We start from the raw sequence: 25,371 nt of genomic DNA, 5'->3' as shown, positions 1-25,371 counted from the left end.
CGTCCAGGAGCCGGCGCACTGCCCACCGGACCGGGAGCACAGAGGGGTGAGGTGTGGTACGGTTTGAGTTTGGAGACATGGAACACCTGGTGGATCCGCAGTGAAGCTGGGAGCTGGAGCTTCACTGCGGCAGGGCTGAGGACCTTGAGGATGCGAAATGGGCCGATGAACCTGTCCATCAGTTTTGGTGACTGTACTTGTAGTGGGATGTCCTTCGTCGACAACCACACCTCCTGCCCGGGCTGGTATGCAGGGGCCGGGGACCGCCGGCGGTCTGCATGGGTCTTGGCCCTCGTCCGGGCCTTCAACAAGGCAGAACGGGCGGTGCGCCACACCCGACGGCACCTCCGAAGGTGGGCCCGGACCGAGGGCACACCGACCTCTCCCTCCACCACGGGAAATAATGTGGGCTGGTACCCCAAACACACCTCAAATGGGGAGAGGCCGGTGGCAGAAGACACCTGGCTGTTATGTGCATACTCGATCCAGGCCAGATGGTTACTCCAGGCCGTCGGGTGCGCGGATGTTACACAGCGGAGGGTCTGTTCCAGCTCCTGGTTGGCCCGCTCTGCCTGTCCGTTCATCTGTGGATGGTACCCGGACGAGAGGCTCACGGTGGCCCCCAGTTCCCTGCAGAAACTCCTCCAGACGTGAGAGGAAAACTGGGGACCACGATCCGAGACTACGTCAGTGGGTATCCCATGCAGATGGACGACGTGGTGGACCAGGAGGTCCGCTGTCTCCTGGGCCGTAGGGAGCTTCGGGAGGGCCACGAAGTGGGCCGCCTTGGAGAATCAGTCCACTATCGTGAGGATGGTGGTGTTGCCCTGGGACGGTGGGAGACCCGTGACAAAATCCAGGCCGATGTGGGACCAGGGGCAATGAGGCACAGGAAGCGGTTGGAGCTGACCTTGGGACTTCCTATGGTCAGCCTTGCCCCTGGCACAGGTGGTACAGGTCTGGATGTACTCCCGGACGTCGGCCTCCATAGACGCCCACCAGAAGCGCTGCCGGACAACTGCCACGGTCCTTCGCACCCCTGGATGACAGGAGAGCTTGGAACCATGACAGAAGTCAAGGACCGCAGCCCTGGCCTCTGGTGGGACGTATAGTTTGTCTTTTGGTCCAGTTCCCGGGTCCGGGCTTCGTGCCAGGGCCTCCCGGACGATCTTCTCCACATCCCAGGTGAGGGTGGCCACGATAGTGGACTCAGGCAGGATGGGCTCCGGTGGATCTGACAGTGCAGTTTTGACCTCCTCTTCGTGTACCCGGGACAAGGCATCCGACCTCTGGTTCTTGGTCCCGGGGCGATAGGTGATCCGGAAGTCAAAACGCCCGAAGAACAGTGACCAGCGGGCTTGCCTGGGGTTCAGCTGCTTGGCGGTCCTGATATACTCCAGGTCCCGATGGTCAGTGAAAACCGTGAACGGCACAGACGCTCCCTCCAACAGGTGTCTCCACTCCTCAAGAGCCTCTTTCACCGCAAGGAGTTCTCGATTGCCGACGTCATAGTTCCGTTCAGCCGGGGTCATCCTGCGTGAAAAGTAGGCACACGGGTGAAGAACCTTATCAGTCTCTCCGCTCTGGGATAGCACGGCTCCTATCCCTGAGTCAGAGGCGTCCACTTCAACCACAAACTGGCGGCTAGGGTCGGGCTGCACCAAAACTGGCGCAGTAGAGAACCGTCGTTTCAACTCCTTGAACGCGGCTTCGCACCGATCCGACCAGGTGAAGGGGACTTTTGGAGAGGTCAGGGCTGTCAGGGGGCTAACTACCTGACTGTAGCCCTTAATGAACCTCCTATAGAAATTAGCGAAGCCGAGGAACTGTTGCAGCTTCCTACGGCTTGTTGGTTGGGGCCAGTCTCTCACCGCTGCAACCTTGGCCAGATCAGGGGCGACGGAGTTAGAGGAGATGATAAACCCCAGGAAGGACAAAGACGTGCGGTGAAACTCGCACTTCTCGCCCTTCACAAACAGTCGGTTCTCTAACAACCGCTGCAGGACCTGACGTACATGCTGGACATGGGTCTCAGGATCCGGAGAAAAGATGAGAATATCATCCAGATATACGAAGACGAATCGGTGCAGGAAGTCCCGCAAGACGTCGTTAACCAAGGCTTGGAATGCCGCGGGGGCGTTGGTGAGGCCGAACGGCATGACCAGGTACTCAAAGTGACCTAACGGGGTGTTAAATGCCGTCTTCCATTCGTCTCCCTTCCGGATCCGAACCAGGTGATACGCATTTCTAAGATCCAGCTTAGTAAAGATTTTGGCTCCATGCAGGGGGGTGAACACGGAATCCAACAATGGCAACGGGTATCGGTTGCGAACCGTAATCTCATTCAGCCCCCTGTAATCAATGCATGGACGGAGTCCGCCATCTTTCTTGCCCACAAAAAAGAAACCTGCCGCCATCGAGGAGGTGGAGTTCCGGATCAGCCCGGCAGCTAATGAGTCCCGGATGTAGGTCTCCATTGATTTGCGCTCAGGTCGTGAGAGGTTGTACAGCCTGCTGGATGGGAACTCAGCGCCTGGAACCAAATCAGTGGCACAATCGTACGGACGGTGCGGGGGAAGGGTGAGTGCCAGATCCTTGCTGAAGACCTCAGCAAGATCGTGGTACTCAACCGGCACTGCCGTCAGATTGGGAGGGACTTTGACCTCCTCCTTAGCCTGTAAACCGGGAGGAACCGAGGATCCTAAACACACCCGATGGCAGGTTTCGCTCCACTGAACCACCACCCCAGACGGCCAATCAATCCGGGGATTGTGTTTAATCATCCATGGGAAGCCCAAAATCACGCGGGAGGTAGAAGGAGTTACAAAAAACTCAATCTCCTCCCGATGGTTTCCAGACACCACCAGAGTTACTGGTTGTGTCTTGTGTGTGATTAAAGGGAGGAGGGTGCCATCTAGTGCCCGCACCTGCAATGGCGAAGGAAGCGCCACCAGAGGGAGCCCTACCTCCCTTGCCCATCTGCTGTCTAGCAGATTCCCTTCTGACCCCGTGTCCACCAGTGCTGGGGCTTGAAGGGTTAAATCCCCGCTCAGGATTGTAACTGGGAGTCGTGTGGCAATCTGTGTGTGTCCCACGTGAATGTGTTGACCCCCCCTTAGCCCAGTCTCTGAGGGCGGTTGTTGTTGTGGCCCTTTGGGGCAGTTTTTCTGTATGTGCTCCTTCGAGCTGCAGAGAAAACACTCCCCGCGGACCAGCCTCCTCATTTTGGCCCTGTGCGTTTCCCTAACAATGTCAACAGGGGGAGCTGTTGCCCCACGGAGCGCTGCGGCTGTGGAGCGTGGGGAGGGCGGCCCCTTTTCGAACCCGGAAGGGAGAGGGACGGCGCGTATCTGGCCACGTCCTTCGCCTCGCTCCCGACGGCGTTCCTCCAACCGATTGTCTAACCGTATAACGAGATCGATAAGCCCATCTAAATCCTGCGGTTCCTCTTTAGCTACCAGATGCTCCTTCAGGACCGATGACAGCCCGTTTAAGAAGGCGGCGCAGAGCGCAACGTTATTCCAGCCGGACCTCGCAGCCGCGATGCGGAAGTCGACTGCATATTCGGCTGCACACCGGCGCCCCTGTCGCATTGACAGCAGCATTGTTGAAGCGGTCTCTCCTCTGTTAGGGTGATCAAACACTGTTCTGAACTCCCCCACAAACCCAGTGTATGCTGATAACAACCGTGAGTTCTGTTCCCAGAGCGCCGTAGCCCAGGCGCGTGCCTTACCCCGAAGCAAAGCAATAACATAAGCCACCTTGCTGGCGTCAGACGCGTACATCACGGGTCATTGTGCAAAGACGAGCGAACACTGCATCAGAAAGTCCGCGCACGTCTCCACACAACCCCCGTACGGCTCAGGGGGACTTATGTATGCTTCAGGGGATGGTGGGGGGTTTGTTGAACGACCAGCGGAATGTTAATACCCGGCACCGGGTCGGCAGGAGGAGGAGCCGCAGCAGCGCTCTGATCGCGCGCTTCCACCTGTGCGGTGAGAGCCTCCATCCTGCGATTAAGGATGATGTGTTGCTCGGACATCAAATCCAGCCGAGCAGTAAAGGCGGTGAGGATTTGCTGCAACTCACCGAGCACGCCTCCTGCAGACGCCTGTGCACCCTGCTCTTCCATTGGCTGTCCAACAGATGGATGACGCCCCTCGGGATCCATGACGCTGGCCGAGATATCCTGTTGTGAAAGTGTAGTGACACGGACCCACAACAGGGGGCGCAAATGAACGGTCAATAGATGAGCCAAAAAATAACAATTTAATGTTGTGAAGGTGCACAACGAATACACAGACAATCTCAGAATATGATTACAGTCAATCCACAAAGGTGACGTGTGGGCAGGCTCGAGGATAGAAGACGTCTGTCCTGAGAAGAGCCGGAACCACACGATTTCCGCCGCCACCGAACCTGGTGAATACTGGAGCCGCCAAGTCCCGAATTCCCAGGTGATCACCGTCCCCGACTGTCGGATCTGGTACTGCCGGCAGAGAACAAAGACAGTCAAGTGTGGGTGTGTGTACACCCAGTAACAACAACGGTGGGAATGCCACCTCCACCTCTCACTCAATATGCTGAAGAGTACTGCAGTGATTCCTCAGGGGAAAAGAGTGCCGTCCTGCACTCACTCAGCTTCCACAGAAAGAGGGACTGGTACTCCTGCAAACACTCACAATATACAGATATATTGCAAAACAAACGGCTGAGGATATTACCTCCAGTGAAGTACGATATCTCGGCGATGAGGTGGAGATGACGTCTGGGTTTTATGGAGTGGGATGATGAAGAATGAGTGACAGCTGTCAGGACATAATGAGTAACAGCTGTCACTCCCGGCTGTGTCCGTGGCGGCAGCGCCCTCTCGTGCCTGAAGCCCGCACTTCAGGCAGGGCGCCCTCTGGTGGTGGGCCAGCAGTACCTCTTCTTCTGGCGGCCCACACAACAGTGATGCCATAATTTCTATACAGATTTGTGCAAATATTCATTCATATGAACTAAAGTGGAGGTAGTCTGTTTATATGTATAAAGACGATCAGTCGTGAAGACCCATGCAACTCTTCAAATAAATCATTACATACTCGTACATTATATAAACACATACAAGCTGTACTTATTGGCCCTATTGAGATATCCCATAATCAAACCCCTCTCTGACCCCTGGCCGTGAGTCGCAATCATGTAATTTACCCGGCACTAAAATGGGTCTAGTTAGAACCCTGCTACTTTGTAAAAATATTATTAGTGATATTCTGTGCAAATAATCAGAATCCTGAAAGTTTACTCCTAAATACATTTTCTGAAATCTAATATCATATACATTGGAAAAGTGGTCACATGAAAAAGGTAGTCCAACAAGATACTGTAATTATTCCTGCCAGAACTACTTTCACACTAAACAGCATGTTGCATGTGAAGCCATGTCTCAAAGCAATGACATGTTGCTTCTCAAAAGTTTATAAAACATCACAAAACAATATATGTTGTTAAATTCATATCTGTGTTCGAAATATATACTTGCAATTCACTGTCACAAATATCTGACCTTTCAGGTGTTAGGAAACGATATGTGAAGCAAAACATGCTTCAAAACATTCTTTTGTTTGTTCCCAAGCAAAGCCAACCCTAACCCAATCTCAGGCAGGTACACTGAGACTGTGTTAGTGCACATACACAGTGATCACCAAAATATGCCATTTGCAATCTGCAGTACAGCAAAAAATTTTAAAAAAGATGTAAAAATGATGCAGAATTAATGTCAAAATGCATGCAGTGATATTGAATTTTGCTAATTGTAATGGAAAGAAGTTGTTCCATTGCATGAGGTGGTAACAGTAAGAATCCACCACCAACAATTACCCACTCTAGCAGTAAGCCTTTTAATGTGTATATATATGAATTATGTATTGTTTCTGTGGTTTTGTTTCATACCACCTATAAAGTGCTGCTTTTTTGGTTCTCAGGCTTTGAGGAGAACCTGCAGGTGCAGGGGGAGCTGATCCTGCAGGACAGTTTCCAGGTCTGGGATCCACGTTCACTGATCAGAAAAGGGCGAGATCGGCACCTTTTCTTGTTCGAGTTCTCCCTGGTCTTCAGCAAGGAGATCAAAGACTCATTCGGCAGAACCAAGTACCAGTACAAGAACAGATTATTGGTTAGTGTGTGTGTGAGAGATAGTGTAATAGTTAAGTCCAGATATTTTGGCTCTCAGTGAACGGACGATATGGAATCCATCAATGATTGGAGAAATAACCAAATTGGAGGTGGTACAGAGAAGAACAATGAAAGAAATAACTAGCTTTTTAAAATATTAATACCAGGTAAGACTAGAAAAACATAAATTACCAATATTAGCAGATGTAAAAGAGAGCATATGATTGAAGTTTAGAAAATTTTAAACAATATTTTTATGGTGAATGTATTCCTGATCTACCATTATCAGAAGATAACAGAAGGGGTCACTGCAAGAAAATATATAAAACAAGGCCATGACTGGATTTGAGGAAGTTCTTGCTTAGAATGAGAGTGGTGGATACATGGAACAGCCTGTGGGACGACATAGTAACAGCACTGAGTGTAATAAGCTTAGATTTGACAAACATTGAAGAAATGATAATATTAAAAATAATATAGAGAATTTTAGATACGTGGAAGAGGTAGGCATGCAAATATGGCTAACAAACCTATGATACCAGAATAAGTCAATAAAATGTGGCTGATATTGCAGCACCAGACTCTTCTGCAGTAACAGACCTGACCTGACTTTCAATCAAGCAGATGTTGAACTGTTACAGTCTCATATTTCTAATAATTCTTCTGGTCTTGCAGACTTCGGAATTGGGGGTGACTGAGCACATTGAAGGTGACCCATGTAAATTTGCCCTGTGGGCAGGAAGAACCCCATCCTCTGACAATAAAACTGTGCTCAAGGTAAGCTTATACTGAAAGTATATTTACTGGATAAGTCCACATACCATAGGAAATGAGGATTTTGCTTTGTTTAATAGAATTGTGGCTAGAAACGTGATACACAGTGCTGTACAAATAGAGTATGAATAAATATGCAACTTTTGATTTTTTTCTTTAAAGAAGTATCTTCAGGAAACTTGTTGAATGACTGAATGAAATGTCAAACGATTTCTATTGTAGCAATCATTTGTATCAAACAAATGTGCATGTAGCGGGAAAGCTATCCGCCTGATTGCTGCTCAAAGTTTTGAACATGTACAAAACGTTCTGACAAACTTGGCAGACATCAGCTGACAAGGAGCACATTTTGTGAATGGGAAAAGGACTTTTGTCAAGCAAAAATGAACACAAACGTAGAATCAGTTCCTCGTACTGTTCATTGAACTGTCAGTGTGACTGGGGCTTTAAAGGAAATTTTCAGTACATAGCTTTATGACAGAAAATATTTTTAAAGGTAAAACAATATCACACATTTTGCATTTGTTCTGTATGCTGTTGAATATAGGATCCAAATATATAAATTTAAAATTTATACATACATACATACATACATTAAGTGCAGTGTTTGTATGTAGAAGAAATGTGGTAAACGGTAGCTGACATTTCACATCTTCCTTTTGAGACAATCCTTTTATAAAATAATGGATATCATCTTTAGAGCTGCAGCCAAAGACTATTTGCATTATTGATTGATGTGGTCATTATTTTGCCACTTATTCAATTTGTAGTGTATTAGTAGTTTGATACTCAAAATGTCAGAAAATGGCGAAAAATGTCAGTTACATAGGGATACTGATAACACATACCATTAGCTTTGTAGGATGACTGTTAGCACGATGTGAAGCCACCATTGTGATGCCCCACCATCCATCTTGCCTTACACACACTAATTCCATGGTCCCTGCTATAATGTGAAGATGTATATTTATTTAGGTAAGGTGATGGTCTAGTGGTTAAGTGTTGGGCTTTAGACCAGAGGATCCTCAGTTCAAATCCCAGCCTGACCGGAAAATCACTAAGGGCCCTTGGGCAAGGTCCTTAATCCCCTAGTTGCTCCCAGTGTGTAGTGGGCGCCTTGCATGACAGCAGTGGCATGGCAGCATCGGTGTGTAAAGCGCTTTGAGTGTCTGATGCAGATGGAAAAGCACTATATAAATGCAGTCCATTTACCATTTATTTGTTTGCTGGGGATATGTACTTTAAGGAGATTTAACCAGAGAGTACAGAAATTAAGGATGTCATTGATTCTTCTTTTCTATATGTAAAATGACTGTGATGTGCTCTTACTGCACTGCGTAGTCTGAGATCCACTTGTGGGAGGATACTGTGCTGTAGCATGCAGCTCATTGTCCATCTATCATGATGTCCACAGAAAAAAAATGAATTTGAGGTGTCAAGAAGAGTTTGCCTGCGTGGAAGGAGATGCAAACTGAAACTAAGTCAAATGTTTCATGTTCTGCCGCTCATCTCAGAGTGGCCCGGTGACTGTGGCAGTATGCAACTTGATGAATAATTTTATTGCTAAGCATGGAGAAAAATGTTTAAGATATCAAGAAGGGTTCATCTGCCTGGAGTTGCTTGAAGACTTGCAATTTGAGGGAACATCAGTTATGTATGGCATTATGGAAATGTGGTGCACTACTCTGAGCATGATCCAACACACATTTACCTCAGTGCTGAAGACCCCAGCAGCTGGAAAAAGCTAAAGTGAAAGCATGTATGTTCTCTCTCTAAACAAATGAGCAAGTCTTTTGTCAACAGTTCTAAAATGCTGGTATTTCTTCATTGCAGTATCAGTCAGTTGGGAGACGCTGTAAGATGATTTGAGCTGCAAATATTAGTCAGTTATTTTGAGCAGTTTCATAAAGTCCACATTTTCTGATTTCAGTTTCTTAAATGTTAAGGTTTTCTGCCCTCTTTTCTCTTATTTGACAAAAAGGGAATACCTACAGTGTGTCTGGAACGTATTCACAGCGCTTCACTTTTTGCACCTTTTATGTTACAGCCTTATTCCAAAAGGGATGAAATTAATTTTTTTTCCTCAAACTTTTACACACAATACGTCATAATAAAAATGTGAAAAAAGTTTTTTAGAGACAGATTTTTGCAAATTTCTTAAAATTAAACTAAGAAATTACACGCACATAAGTATTCACAGCCATTGCCATGAAGAGCAAAATTGAACTCAGGTGCATCCTGTTTCCACTGAATATCCTTGAGATGTTTCTACAGCTTAATTGGACGCTGCCTGGGGTGAATTCAGTTGATTAGACATGCTTTGGAAAGGCACACACCTGTCTATATATAAGGTCTCACAGCTGACAGTACACGTCAGAGCACAAACCAAGCATGAAGTCAAAGGAATCATCTGTAGACCTCCAAGATGGGATTATCTTGAGGCACAAATCTAGGGAAGGGTACAGAAACATTTTCGCTGGTTTGAAGGTCCCAATGAGCACAGTGACCTCCATCATTCGTAAATGGAAGAACCTCAGATCCATCAGGACTCTTCCTAGAGCTGGCTGCCTGTCTAAACTGAATGATCAGGAGAGAAGGGCCTGAGTCATGGAGGTGACCAAGAACTTGATGGTCACTCTGTCAGAACTCCAGCATTCCTTTGTGTTGAGAGGAGAACCTTCCAGAAGGACAACCATCTCTGCAGCAATCCACCAATCAGGCCTGTATGGTAGAGTGGCCAGAGGGAAGCCACTCCTTAGTAAAAGACACATGGCAGCCCACCTGGAGATTGCTAAAAGGCACCTGAACGACTCTCAGACCATGAGAAACAAAATTCTCTGGTCTGATGAGACAAAGATTGAACGCTTTTGCGTGAACACCAGGCATCGTGTTTGGAGGAAACCAGCCACCATCCCTACAGTGAAGCACGGTGGTGGCAGCATCATGCTGTGGGGATGTTTTTCAGTGGCAGCAACTGGGAGACTAGTCAAGATTGAGGGAAAGATGAATGCAGCAACGTACAGAGACATCCTGGATGAAAACTTGCTCCAGAGCGCTTTTGATCTCAGACTGGGGCGACGGTTCATCTTATGAAATGAGTGGCTTCAAGACAACTCTGTGAATGCCCTTGAGTGGCCCAGCCAGAGCCCAGACCTGAATCTGATTGAACATTTCTGTAGAGATCTGAAAATGGCTGTGCACCAACGCTCCCCATCCAACCTGATGGAGCTTGAGAGGTGCTGCAAAGCGGAATAGGTAAAACTGCCCAAAGATAGGTGGACCAAGCATATTCAAGAAGACTTGAGGCTGTAATTGCTGTCAAAGGTGCATCAACAAAGTATTGAGCAAAGGGTGTGATTACTTATATACATGTTTTCTTATTTTTTATTTTAAATAAATTCGCAAAAATTAAAAAAAAAAACTTTTTCATGTATGAGTAGAACTTTGAGTTGAAAAAATATGAATTTACTCCATTTTGGAATAAGGCTGTAACATAACAAAATGTGGATAAAGTGAAGCACTGTGAATACTTTCTAGATGCATAATACAGGTAAGTTGCCCATAAGGGCAAGAAACACAGCTGTAATTTTTGGCTGTCAGCCCATCTTATTTTCACCAAAAGTTAACTTCTCAAACTATAATAATAATGTGAATAATGTGAGTCAAGACATTGCCGCACATTTGAGCTGCTTTTGTCGCCACTTGTTGGGCGATGTGAGCATTTCAGGGCTTCTGGAACATTTCCTACTTGAAACCCAAAATTCAATGATGGGCCATTAACGTCAGCAGCTACATTCCGTTGAAGCGTACGCTGGGACGCTTCTAATAGCTATCTCACCTGTCGTAAACACACGAGTACTCACGAGTACTTTGTTTTCGGACGTCTCCGTAGCTGTATGCTTTGAATGCCGTATATTTTGAAACTGGTCACGGAAGTGCACAAAGTAATCTGGATGATCACTAACAGTCTAAATCTTAATTGTTATGATTTCGGTGCGATATGTCCTTTAATTACTCAACCTGGTCTCACGGCAAGTCGTGCTTCAGCAGCACGAAATATACATTAATCTATTGGTTCGTGATATTGTGACAAAAAGCGCCTCATTTTTGTCACAGCAGCACAAATTCATTCTCATTCATTCCGTGATGGCTGCATGAAATTAAAAGTGGGGGGGGGTACGGTTAGGGTAGGGGGGAGGAGTAAGATTAGGTTATAGTCAGGGTTGGGTAGGATTACTTTGAAATGTAATCAGATTACAAGTAATCCAAATGTATGTACATACATACATGTAATCCACATGTATTCTTTCAAAGTAATCCTACCCAACCTTGGTTATAGTTAAGGTTAGGGTTGGGGGTGCCAGTAGGGTTAAGAATAGTGAGTTAAAAAAGCTCTGTCACGAAAATTTGACTCATTTCATCACGGGAGTACAAAAAGAAAAAAACAAAACAAAAACGTGAGACTGGGCTGAATTACTTATCGTCACAGTATGGGTTGCCTAAAACCAATCTTTTTAGGTTTTTCCAGATTCGAAATTTTATCTCTAGATCTTTCCCCAGTTTCCCCTCCCTGCCTCCTCAGCATTTAAGTGATTATTTTCTCATTAAAAAAATTGTATAGGAATTATTTCTGAGATTTTATAATTATATATCAGATCTGCAGTTGGAGATTATCCGATTTACGTCATTATTAGCCAGATGTCGTTTGCTTTTCCGATGGAAATCTCTCCACCCACCAACTATTTCAGTCTGTCTTAGGGACATTTCATTATTTCTCAAGCATTAGAAAATTAGATATACATTGAGAGGATCCACACATGTTTTTTTCACATATGGGAAACATTTTTGACCTATCTGGCCACCTTACAAACCTTGCCAGACTGAGAGTAACTTGAGTATTTACGTATTTATGCAGATTGATTGACCTCTATGGGATAGTGCTATGTCTATGCACACTCACTGTTATGAGCCAGGATAGGTGGGCGCTCCCCCCCCCACTTTATTATTTATTGTAAAGAATTAATTCTGTGTTTCCTCTTTCTAGTCATTGTTTGTATTCAGTTCATTTGTTTTTACTATGTATCTTGTTGAGTGTTTATAGTTTTGTTTTTTCTTTAAAAAGTAATTGTAAATTGCAGTTTTATTTGATATTGTTAATAAAAAATATTTTCAAAATGTATCAGAAATTATTCTGACTCAGATAACTGTAAATGGATAATAGTGGTAAATGAAGTGCATTTACATAGCGCTTTTCCATCTGAATTAAAATATCAAAGCATTTTACAATGATGCTTCGCATTCACCCATTCTCTCTCTCTCTCTCTCTCTCTCTCTCTCTCTCTCTCTCTCTCTCTCTCTCTCTCTCTCTCTCTCTCTCTCTCACACACACGCGCACACACACACACACACACCGGTGTCAGGGTTGTTAATTATTGGGCACATGTTTATTTGTTAGTAGGTTGTTAGCCAAGTGATCATTGGTCTGATCAATATATTTGACTTCTATTAAAAAACAACAGAAAATTTTTTACATGTAGTTAAGCTCATCAAAATATTCAAAATTGCTGCTGTGATTCTATTAGGTCTTTATGCTGTTTGTCTGAACCACTTATTTTGCTTCCCTCCTCGCTGTGGTTTATTGCTATCTGATTTTTGTGTTTTTTTTTCCAGGCTTCCAGCATTGAAGCAAAACAGGAATGGATAAAGAACATCAGAGAGGTGATACAGGAGAGGATGACTCACCTGAAGGGGGCGCTAAAGGAGCCACTTCATCTGCCTAAGACCCCAGCATTGAGCAAACCCAGAAATAACAATAGGAGGTAAGCAGGAGATGCACCTTCAACTGCCATTTCATTAGGTACTCTTTGCTCGTGCCACATTGGATTTAATTACCCTCAGAAGTGCTTTTTCTTAATTCTTGGTGGCATTGATTCAACAGTGTGCTCTTCAGAGATTTTGGTCCTAATTAGTATAACATCAAACAGTCACCAAATCATTACTCCACCACCAACAGCCTTAATTGTTGATGCAAGTCAGGGTGGATTCATGCTTTCATACAGTCTATATATGACCCGCTGAGATGTGTGGTTGGTATCTCACAAGTCGGTCATTTTCCCTTAGTGGCCTTTGTCTGGAGAGTAAAGATTTTAATCTATATTTGGAACTACACATACAGTCTGTTTTTACTTCCAACATCTGTAGTGGACTAAAATGACATGTCAGTATACAGATAAGGTTGGAAACATATCAGATCAATCAATTTAATACAGTACAATGCAGTTCAATTATTTATATGGCTCCAAATCACATCATTCGTTGTTCCAAGGTATTTCACGATTGTAAGTTCAAACCTTACCCACTACGTGAGCAAGCACATTGGCAATAGTGGTCAACCCAGTGTGGAAGTGCCCTGGGTCCTGGTTAGTAACCACCCAAGTCCATCCTCTCCTCCTGAAAAGAGCCACATGTCTGCTGCAGCCAGGTGATGCATTGGCATACCTTTTGCCTTTTGCAGTTAAGAAGTTCATCAACACTGAGGCACCTGCATGCTGGATTATACCCAGGGAAGCCATGCACATGGCCATAGTGTCATAGCTGGCCTTCCCTCACAATGCTAGGAATTTGAGTCTGAGTTTACCTAAGTTATCATTTGTTCTCCTTTGTTTAATGCAAGGTCATTCCAGCAGTAATCAAGGATCCTCTGGAGAGATCTTGTACCAGAAGCATCCAGGTTAGCTCAGGTCACTGGCTAGCTTCAAGTCTCAGTAATACCGGAAGTACCAATACCCAAAATACTTGGACCTGCAGTTTCCTGCATAGTTATTGTTCATGCCAAACACATCTATACAGTGACCCCATGAATCTATAAGGGTGCCTTCACACATAGTATGAATGTGGTCAAAGTGCGCATGAAGCAAGAATCGTATGCAGTACGTGTAAAATTGTAGCTGCCTCCAATGCCTCATACACCTGTTGCTACAACTATGTGCGCACACCAGTGGCTAAAAGACAGCGTTTGCGCTGTTAGAGCCCATCGAACCGTCTCGCGGCAGGTGTTGGCCAAATTCCAGCTGACACACATGCACATCTAACACCGCTCGCTTGACACTTACAAAATGTGTGGCCATTTGCACTATTAGCACGACAACAGTCAGCAGACGATCAATTTCCAGCTGAATGTGAAATTTGTCTAAGTGCCCCCATGAGTGTGGCTTTGCAAACAGACACAGTGACACGTTGCTGTGTGCGCTAAAGTGAGAGGGGGTGTGTCCGCCGACAGGAGCAGCTGTGGAGATCTGTGATTCTGGATGTTCCAGCTGGAAAACAGGTACCGTGTTTGAACGGACATGAACTAACAACTGTCTAATGTGATGCGCGTGTGTCTGCTTGCTGTCCTCATGCGGACATACATAAAAACATATAACGCTGTTACGATGGGCTGCAGCGAGTGCACGCACGTCGTGCACATTGACAGGCTACCCCAGGTGAAACGGACCATCAGATCATAACACGCAGCGGGCGATTTGAATGTCACATCACCCACATGAGCTCTGTTCCACATGACGCGGTGTCTGTCCTGCATCGCACCGTCCACAAGACACGCATGTCGGGCAGGACACACGTGCGGGGCCAGCTGGACACGTCGCCGGCAAATGTGGACTTGATAAGAGCAATCCTGCCTCTCATTCATGTCATTTCATGACTGTACATATGTGACCATTGGTCATCAGAACAGACAGATCGTACTTGTATTGCCCGCTTGATAAGAGGGATTCAATAAAATGCGGTGTTTTTTAAATACGTCTGTGTCCTTCTTATTATCAGGCATTTTCCCGCACCTTTTACAGTACAGCGATGGTAGCTCAGTGGTAAAGTTTCTGGCTGGTAATCAGAGATTTTGGAAATTGCAGGTTCAAATCCCGTGGGTGGCATGTATTTTTTTTTTTTTTTCACAGCAGCTGCGCAATGTGGTGACACATGCTGTAGCTGCTCGCACTGTGTTCCCACGCACACAAAACTGTTGCAGCAGCATCGTTCACACCTGCCAGTTGGCTCGATGTTTTCGTGGTTCGTTCATACGAGCTGTTCCGCCATGCTTCGCCCTGATTTGTACTTATTCGTACTATGTGTGCAGGGGCCCTAAGCGCTGCATAACTGCAAACCTGAAATATACACTCAACAAAAATATAAACGCAACACTTTTGGTTTTGCTCCATTTTGTATGAGATGAACTCAAAGATCTAAAACTTTTTCCACATACACAATATCACCATTTCCCTCAAATATTGTTCACAAACCAGTCTAAATCTGTGATAGTGAGCACTTCTCCTTTGCTGAGATAATCCATCCCACCTCACAGGTGTGCCATATCAAGATGCTGATTAGACACCATGATTAGTGCACAGGTGTGCCTTACACTGCCCACAATAAAAGGCCACTCTGAAAGGTGCAGTTTTATCACACGCAAGATTTGAGGGAGCATGCAATTGGCATGCTGACAGCAGGAATGTCAACCAGAGCTGTTGCTTGTGTATTGAATGTTCATTTCTCTACCATAAGCCGTCTCCAAAGGCGTTTCAGAGAAGTTGGCAGTACATCCAACCAGCCTCACAACCGCAGACCACGTGTAACCACACCAGCCCAGGACCTCCACATCCAGCATGTACACCTCCAAGATCATCTGAGACCAGTCACTCGGACAGCTGCTGAAACAATCGGTTTCCATAACCAAAGAATTTCTGCACAAACTGTCAGAAACTGTCTCAGGGAAGCTCATCTGCATGCTCGTCGTCCTCATCGGGGTCTCGACCTGACTCCAGTTCGTCGTTGTAACCGACTTGAGTGGACAAATGCTCACATTTGCTGGCGTTTGGCACGTTGGAGAGGTGTTCTCTTCATGGATGAATCCCGCTTCACACTGTTCAGGGCAGATGGCAGACAGCGTGTGTGGCGTCGTGTGGGTGAGCGGTTTTCTGATGTCAGTGTTGTGGATCGAGTGGCCCATGGTGGCGGTGGGGTTATGGTATGGGCAGGCGTCTGTTATGGACAAAGAACACAGGTGCATTTTATTGATGGCATTTGAATGCATAGAGATACCGTGACGAGATCCTGAGGCCCATTGTTGTGCCATACATCCAAGAACATCACCTCATGTTGCATCAGGATAATGCACGGCCCCATGTTGCAAGGATCTGTACACAATTCTTGGAAGCTGAAAATGTCCCAGTTCTTGCATGGCCGGCATACTCACTGGACATGTCACCCATTGAGCATGTTTGGGATGCTCTGGACCGGCGTATACAACAGCGTGTACCAGTTCCTGCCAATATCCAGCAACTTCACACAGTCATTGAAGAGGAGTGGACAGGCCACAATTGACAACCTGATCAACTCTATGTGAAGGAGATGTGTTGCACTGCATGAGGCAAATGGTGGTCACACCAGATACTGACTGGTATCCACCCCCCCCCCCCCCCCCAATAAAACAAACTGAACCTTTCAGAGTGGCCTTTTATTGTGGACAGTCCAAGGCACACCTGTGCACTAATCATGGTGTCTAATCAGCATCTTGATATGGCACACCTGTGAGGTGGGATGGATTATCTCAGCAAAGGAGAAGTGCTCACTATCACAGATTTAGACTGGTTTGTGAACAATATTTGAGGGAAATGGTGATATTGTGTATGTGGAAAAAGTTTTAGATCTTTGAGTTCATCTCATACAAAATGGGAGCAAAACCAAAGTGTTGCGTTTATATTTTTGTTGAGTGTATATAAATAAATAAATGGAAAATCAGACTGAATCTGAACCAAACACTTGTAAGAAATGAATATTGGAACTCCATCCACATTAAGCTGGTCAAATATACATTTTTCTTGTACTGTAAATGAAGTACATTAATGCTGTAACTGCTAATTATTTTCTTAAATGATTATTCAACGTATTACTTTCACAAATAATCTAATAATATGGTGAGACTTTGTGATTCATCAAAATGAAAAGTTCAGAATTAAATTAGGCTTATTAAAGCTCATTTTCCATGGGGAGGGAAGGGTTCTGCAGTTGTGCTGAATTCATGAAGACATATTACGCAGGCTTAGTCAAGTAATTGTTAATTTGCAATAAATGATCGTGAAAGATTTGATGCAAAGGCTTTGCTTTTGGAGAGGTCTATTTTTTAATGGGTTCTCAGCAAATTAGGGTAGCTTTGTGGTTCTTGTTGAGATTTTTATTCTCCCGGCATTAGTGACAAGGTACAGTGTGTAAAGGGCCAGGCTTACAGACAACAGTGAAGGCTATAATTACATAAGAAGGTGGGTGGTGTGGTGGACACAACTTCAACGACAAATCAATTTTGTTCTGAAAGTCATGACAGAGTGACTGCAAAATTACATGTGATCTTGTCTGCACTGTGGACTGGGATGAACATGATTCAGGATCATGTTTTCCTTGATTTTGGACTAAAGTACTCCAACATCTAATCATCACTACATATCTGCCCAAATAATATTCCCACCAATTTTGAAATTAATCATTCCACTCATTTTTTAGGTACTTTGTCCACACACACACACACACACACACACACACACACACACACACACACACACACACACACACACACACACACACACACACACACACACACACACACACACACGCCAGCAGCCAAGGTAAAAATCTGTGAAAAATGTGTGCAGGCAGGTTTATTAGTAAAATGAGTTCCTGAGACACAAAATTAATTTTTTGAGTTACTACCAAACAAAACATGCTGTAAAGTGTGATGAATGACTCGTGTTTACTTCCAGTCAAACTAGTATGTGTGGCCTCACCTGTGCATAGAAGGATGTGGGTTCTTTACCCATCAATTGGCTGACTAAGAGGATGACAAAACAAAGGGAAACAAAGTGCTGACCAAAATGAACAAATTGTCCGTAGTTAGGGATAGTATAGATGTGGTCTTCCAGGACATGTATATCAGATGTCTCAACCCAGCTTTATCACTCGGAGGTCTAAGCTTTTCTCTTCTACCTGTAAAGCCCACATTCTTGTGTTTGCATATTTGCTGTCTGTGTGTTCTGAGACTTCCTTGTTTACATAACAGAAGTAGCTCTCCACAGGGGATCTTGGAGTCACTTGCCTGCTTAGCTGAATGGGCTGCGTATGAAGCAGGAGTTGTGTGCAAAACGGTACATTTGGTACATTTCAATAAAATCCAGAAAACAAAATTTCATCTCTCCCCCAGGAAGTTTCTTTTGGTATGTTTTTGGTACATTTCAATACAATTCAGAAAGCAAATTTCATCTCTCCCCCAGGGTAAAGTTATTTATCCACCTAAGCACAAATCAGCAGCCCTTTCAGCTAAGCAGGGACACAGACAGCAAATATGCAAACACAAGAATGTGGCTAGCCAAGTCAGCCCCTCCCCTGAGGTGTTCTGAGACTTCCTTGTTTACATAACAGAAGTAGCTCTCCACAGGGGATCTTGGAGTCATTTGACTATTCGTGGACTTTAGAGGTAGATTGGTCATTTGACCAGACCTTGGCCTTCTTGGTGTTATCAAGCCTAAATTTTGCTTATAACTGGAGAATGTCTATATGCACAACCTGTTTGTTGCATTAAACAAGAAGGTCCTGTGCCATGTAACGTTTTTTTTTTTTTTTTTTTTCCGGCAGAATCAAGAATAGATTCATCCCTGCACTTCATGTCAGCTGTTTCTTAAAAATAAAAAGCCTTTCTCATTGCATTTTCTTCAATGACAACAATAACAACTAATGATGAACCTATAGTGTACAGTGATTAAAAAGTAGGAACAAAGTGTCCTTCCAATCTGCTATCACAGATGAGATTTTTGTTTTTTGTCTGTTATGATTTTGTGTGACAAGTCACCTGACTGTAGACAGAAAGAGCAAAAACAATCTTTTCTGTGTGATTGGTTGACTACAAAAAAAAAAAAAGACGCTGCAGTGACATCAACTTATATTGCTTGGTGTAAATGCACAACAAAGACCAAATGCTCTGAAAAAAGATTGCATACACTTCATTTTCATTAGAGCAATTGTGTGATTGAGCTTCCTTTGTGGCAGGTATTAGGATTTGTGTTGTTGCGCTGACCTTGTATTAATGATTGTGTATACTGTGACTGTGTGTATTAACTGGTGCTTCACACTAACATGCATGTTTGGACCATGTACATTTAGGGAGGAGGTGAGATGGAGACAGTCAGGAGACGGCAGCAGCCAGCCGGACACCATCTCCATTGCTTCCAGGACATCCCAGAACACTGTGGACAGTGACAGGTAGGACACACACACATATGTATGTACATCTATTCTGCTTCCTTCTTCTTTTCTCCTCTTTTATGTCTTTGTATTGTTGTTCTTCCTACGAAATACTCAAGAGAGATGCAAGGAGAAGTTGCCTGACGCGAACAGTCAGTGCAGACAGAGGAGAGACTCTTGCTCAAAGTAACTGGCATCACAGTTTGTGCTGTCGCCAGCACATCTGAATCATTTTTCAGAGTTCCATCAGCTCATGAGCAGCTGATCCAGTGCTCACAGGTCCACACACTGTTCTTCAGCATTCGTAGTGTGAACCAGCCTTCCTTTACCCCTTCTTTACCTTCTTTTTTTATCTTTCATGCCATATTGTATTTTGGCTAAGATCACTTTCAGGTTTCATTCGTTTTATCATGCGACTGCAGTAGTAACATTTCTTTAAGGCCCTTCACACATAGTGTGAAGTTTGGACAATGTTTGGACAAATACGGCGAAAAAGTGCGAAGCGCTTCAAATGTGCGCTCCACGAAACATCACACCGACGGGCAAGTGTGCACGACTCCGGCGCGACGGTTCGTGTACGCGACAGTGTCTCTCGAGCAGGAACAGCAGCTCATGCTGCTGCAGCTGCTCGCATTGGGTCTCATTTATGAAACGAACGTACTGCAGAAAACGTGCATTCGACCATTTTTACACACAACTTCGGTATTTATCAATTTGGACGTGAGCGGAGGCTAAGACGAATCTCATGACAGAGCTCACGTCTGGTCTGAGCTCGTGTACGCAAATCTGAGTCTGTGGATTTGCGGCGCAACACTACAAATCTGTCTGAGTCTGAAAATAATTATGAAACAAACCTCATCTGTCATCCAAGCATAAGCAGCTACATATTCAGAACAGATCAAAACGGATTCTTAAAATGGATTGTACAAATTATTTTAAAAAGCCCACATTTTTAATGACACTGCTTCCTTTGTAAAATAAAAAAACATGAAACGTGTAAGCCTAGTTATTGTGTACAGTCAGAGTTAAATTGATACATTTTACAATGTAAGCGGGGGGGTTAGGTTACCGTTCTGCTCTGGCTCTGACACGAGTGCGTCGGTATCTCCTCCACCACTTATGCCAGAGATTAGACTTGGACCCAGTTAATGCAGCTATTTTTCCTCCGTCTCTGTCGGGGTCAGGCTGGGTCTCGTTGGCCTCACCCAGTCTGCCTATGCTGCGCTTAAGTGCCTCAACACGTTTTTTTGGTGGCCAGCTTTAAATCAGACCACTTTTGCTTGACCTAAATGCAAAGAATCTTAATCAATTAGCAGGCATAAGCTTTTAACTGTGGGTGCATAAAAGATGGATTCAAAATCATTAGGCATAGGTTAAGTCAAAGAATTCTTCATACCTCAGCCAGAGTCCCGTTCCTCTGCAGCAACGGTGTTGACCGCCCCTCCGTTACACTCTTCCACACGGCATTTTTACGAGCGCCTTTGACTCCACTTTTCAGACTGCCAAAGTACAAGTTGTTTTCCTCCACCTCCGATGTTAGGAATGCTGATTTCCATCTCTGAAAAGTTTTTCTTCTTCCCAGTGCTTCTTCTGTCCATGTTGAGCTCAGTGGGCGAGGCTTCCGAACCATGAATATTTAAGGGCGTAACATGCTAGGACGATAAATTCAGCCGCCGCATTTATCAAGAGCCGATCATTCGTATGCTGGGATTGGTCATATACGTATGTTTCATAAATCACACGTGTGTCTTGTCATAAGACCAATTATGCACTCAGATCTGCGCCTGTTTTTACGCAATGTTGATAAATGAGGCCCATTGTGTTTCATGGGAGGAGCTGCATCACATCACGCTACTGATTTGGAAGAAAACTGACATAAAAAACCAGCTGTATAATTAGTAAATATCACTGGGTTGATATAAATAATACATAAAGGGGACGCAATACAGAACCTCGCAGTTAAACAACCTGGTAAAAAACAAAACAAAAAAAAATCACTTACAAGATTTGAACCCACGCCGTCTGATTACCAGATGGCACCTCTACCACTGCGCCACAATCACTGTCTCGTAACAGGAGTGTGAAATGGTTCTAATCAACAAACAGACAAACGTATTTTCTAAAAAAAAGAAGAAAACCGCTGTGATAACTGACCAAACAGCGTTTGCTATGGTGTATTTCTGCTGATATGTGACTGAATGTGGCGTATTTGTCGTACTGTTGGCCTGTCATATGGTCCTGCGGCGTGCAGCTCACTGTCCTGTCAGGCAGAGGTGACTTCAGATCACCTGCTGCGTGTCCACATAAACTGACACGCCGTTCCAGCTGGACCTGTCAGTGCGCGCGCTCTCCAGCCCGTCGCAAGGGATATATGTTTTTGTGTTTTCGATGTGAGTACCAGCCAGCACACGCACGTGTCTGTCAAAACATGGCGCATGTTCTGCAACTCTGATGTCCAGGACCAGCCTTGTCAACAACTGCCACGCCCCCGTCCATTCAGAGTACAGACCAAAGTGTCACTCTCTGATCAGATGAGAGGTGCCTTGCTTGCGGGGGGCGCGAAACACACACACACACACACACACACACACACACACACACACACACACACACACACACACACACACACACACACACACACACACACATTGTGGGGGGAGCCGACAGCACGCCACATCTTAGCAACTCCACAGTTGTGGGGAACGTAGATGAATGTCACCGTGAGTACGACAGTAGACAGCCTGCAGTCTCTTGTCGTGCCAAGAGTGCGACTGGCCACACATTTTCTAAGTGCCATGTGAGCGGTGTTAGATGCTTATGCTTGTCACCTGGAATTTGGCCGGCACCTGCCGCGAGAGGGTGCATTGGGTTTGCACAGCGCACACTTTGTCTTTCAGGCGCTTGTGTGCACAAATAGTTGTAGCAACAGGTGTACGAGGCGTTGGAGGCAGGGACACATTACACGGTTTGCACACGATTCCTGTGTGATGCGCACTAAGTGTGCACTTTGTCCAAACTTTGCACTGTGTGTGAAGGGGGCCCTTACTGCTGTTCGGACACTTAAAAATACAAGAGGCCCAGAAGCAGACTAAGATGGGCTCTACATGCCTTTGTCAGAAGTGGAAGTCATGTGAGATGACTTTTTTCCTTCCTTCTTTTTTTAATGTTTCTTTTACATCATGTATGGAGTTAAGAGGGACTGATCTGCAAAGAACATATTATAAGAGGTTTCACAGGCGACACATTAGTGCAGCAGATAACTGAAACAATCCTTCACTTGGTGATGCAAGCATCAGATTTGACCTGAATGTTCTTCATAAATCAGTGTTTGAGGAAAAAGTGCTGGCCACTTGAAAATCCAATATGGCGGCCAGGTAGGGGTCAGTGAAGAATTGCACAGGGGTCAAAATCTAAAAATGCTCTAATCATATTGAAAGCTATACTACTTTATGTGTCTGATCACAAAGATTACAAAAAGGTATAGTTTGGATGATCTATGACTGAATGTTCTGGAGTTATTGGATAAAAACAGCAAGAATGGTGACAAAGGTCAATTTCAGTTTGTACAGGAGTCAAAAGTTAAAGTTGCCCCAATTTTGGTAAAACATGGTGCAAATTATTGGTTGAACTAATAGGATTAATAAAATGAATAGTTTTGACTGTGTTGAATGCTTGGTTTGCAAAATAAATGTGAAACAATGTTGACGTCCACTGGATTCTATATGACGTGACAGATGTTACCCTGTAACGTGACAACTGAGCATGACACATGGTGCAAACTATTCCTTTTTAAAACCCTATTAACTCAACCAATAATTTGCATCACATATTACAAAAATTGATGCAACTTTATCTTTTGACCCCTATACAAACTAAAACTGACCTTTGTCACCATTCTTGCTGTTTTTACCCCATAACTCCATAACAGTCAGACATAGATAGTCCAAACTATACCTTTTTGGAATATTTATGATCAGACAAATAATGTGTTATACTTTTCAATATGGAGCATTTTTAGAGCATTTTGTTAGTGTAATTCTTCATTGACCCCTACCTGGCCGCCATATTGGATTTCAAGTGGCCAGCACTTTTTTCTCAAACACTGATTTATGAAGAACAATCATGCCGAATTTGATGCTTGCATCATCAAGTGAACAATTCTGGCCAGAAATCATACTTATCTGCTTCACTACATGCTGTGTTGCTGCTGATGATCTGATGAGCTGCAGCTGTCTCAGTGCTGCAGCTTCAGCCATGCAGAGCTTTGACCGTGTGTGTTTGTTGCTGGGTGTCATTTTGTTTGGAAGCGTGACATGCAGCTCTGTAACTTTGTAGTACATTAATCTTCAGCTCTTTGTGGCGTTGGTGTGAACCGTGTTGTGATGTCAATGTGATCAGAGACTCTACAAGCAATGAAAAATCTGTTTGGATTGGTGCAGGCATCTGTGCTGCTGCTCAGCAACCAGCAGCTCACATTCAAGTAAGCCAGTTTGACTTCCTCTGATGTGTAAATTACCAGTGTTGCCACAGTTACTTTGAAAAAGTAATCCAATTACTGATTACTCCTTGAAAAAGTAACTTAGTTACTTTTCTGAATACTCAATTGGAAAAGTAACTAAGTTAGATTACTAGTTACTTTTTTAGTTACTTTACCCAGCTGCCGACAACAACCCTCTGCCACCTCAACATGGCAATGATACCTGTTTTGCCAAAACTTACTTTATAGTCACCCTTTCTTGACTTCAATGAAAATAAATACTTGTTTATAAAAGTAAACTAAAGACCTCTTTCTTGACCTCATATTTAACTGTTGACAGCACTGTAACAGTAAAACTTGCAATTTCGAACCTACATTGTTTATAAATGTAACTATTAAATTCATTCTAACATTTTTTCTAACATTTAAATTCTCTCTAAATATTTTACTTATCGAAATTATTATATTTTAAGTAGTATTAGTAGTTGTAGTAAAAAAAAAAAAAGGCTTCAAACTGGACCTTTAATCCAGGGGTGTTGTGGGGGGGCACATCCCTCCCTCACGCCCCCATTCCATCTGGATTCGCCCCTGCTTTGGCGTTTGAGCACAAAGAATGGATAACATTTATTTATGCAGAAAACATGACCAGATTTACAGGTAAGAAAGTTTTATTGCGTTTTCACATCATGTGGTCATCAGAAAGAGAGTTTAGGTGCATTTGAGTGGAAAATAGTGTTAGTTGTTGACACGTCGCAGAGGATCAGCTGTTTTTAACGAGACGATACAGAGCGGCTCAGCTCAGAATTCTAAATAAAGGAGAAAAATAAAGCATAAAAATGTCTTTGTAAAGCTCAGTGCAGGTGTGCTGATCACCGCGCTTTAAGAGGTGAGAACGAGTCGAGCAGCTGCAAAAAACCCTGGATGAAAAGCTCACAGCTCGCTTAAAGTGGGCAGTTCAGTCGAACCCGACCTCCTGCCCACAGACCAAGTTTAATGCTGCTGTCGACCCACAATGCAAAAATACTAGTAACGCACAGTGACTTGGATGTAACTTTAATCTGATTACTCATTTGGAAAGATTAACGCGTTAGATTACTCGTTACAAAAAAAGTGGTTAGATTAGAGTAACGCGTTACTAAGTAACGCATTACCGGCATCACTGTAAATTACTTACAAATAACCACAACACAGACAGCCACTGAGGAAATGCATTTCATCCTTTAGCTAGTACATGAATGTTTGTGGCAAACTGAATGTGCCATGAGTTCCCAGTTAACTTGCAAGTTTTTCTTTCTTTGCAGGTACATTTCTGAATGGGACACAAAGACAGTTACTGATGATATTCATCAACAAAATTATGACAAAAGCCCAATTAAACACTAGTTGTGCAAAACTTCACAAAGCTGTCTAAATAATTTACCACCAAAATAGATGAAGTCATTAAGCATCATATTCATAAATTTAAGAGTTTTTTTTTAGAGAACAAAGTGAGTAACACGCACTTGTCAAACCGTCAGTCGTTTGTATTGACTTGCCTTTTTAGCATAGTTGCCTAAATTCTTAACTGTTATGGGCCAACACTAAATCTCGATGGGCCATGAGCCAAACCTGGATGCTGACCTGTGAAAACAAATATCTTACATTTTGAAGAAGAATAACATTCAAAATCTGATAAAATG

The 25,371-nt window shown here is 44.2% G+C and overlaps 1 protein-coding gene across 2 annotated transcripts in view; it reads left to right on the top strand.

Annotated features, from left to right (window-relative positions):
- kalrna (kalirin RhoGEF kinase a) overlaps window positions 1–25,371 on the top strand; it is a 609,141-nt gene that overhangs the window by 287,603 nt on the left and 296,167 nt on the right. For both annotated transcript variants that reach the window (XM_034186645.1, XM_034186644.1), the window contains exons 35-37: window positions 5,970–6,160; window positions 6,835–6,936; window positions 12,604–12,752. In XM_034186645.1, the coding sequence (XP_034042536.1) occupies window positions 5,970–6,160; window positions 6,835–6,936; window positions 12,604–12,752 (442 nt within the window). The remainder of the gene's footprint in view (window positions 1–5,969; window positions 6,161–6,834; window positions 6,937–12,603; window positions 12,753–25,371) is intronic.

This window comes from Thalassophryne amazonica, chromosome 14, assembly GCF_902500255.1.
Source record: "Thalassophryne amazonica chromosome 14, fThaAma1.1, whole genome shotgun sequence".
NCBI lineage: Eukaryota > Metazoa > Chordata > Actinopteri > Batrachoidiformes > Batrachoididae > Thalassophryne > Thalassophryne amazonica.
This window is presented reverse-complemented; position numbering and strand designations above follow the sequence as displayed.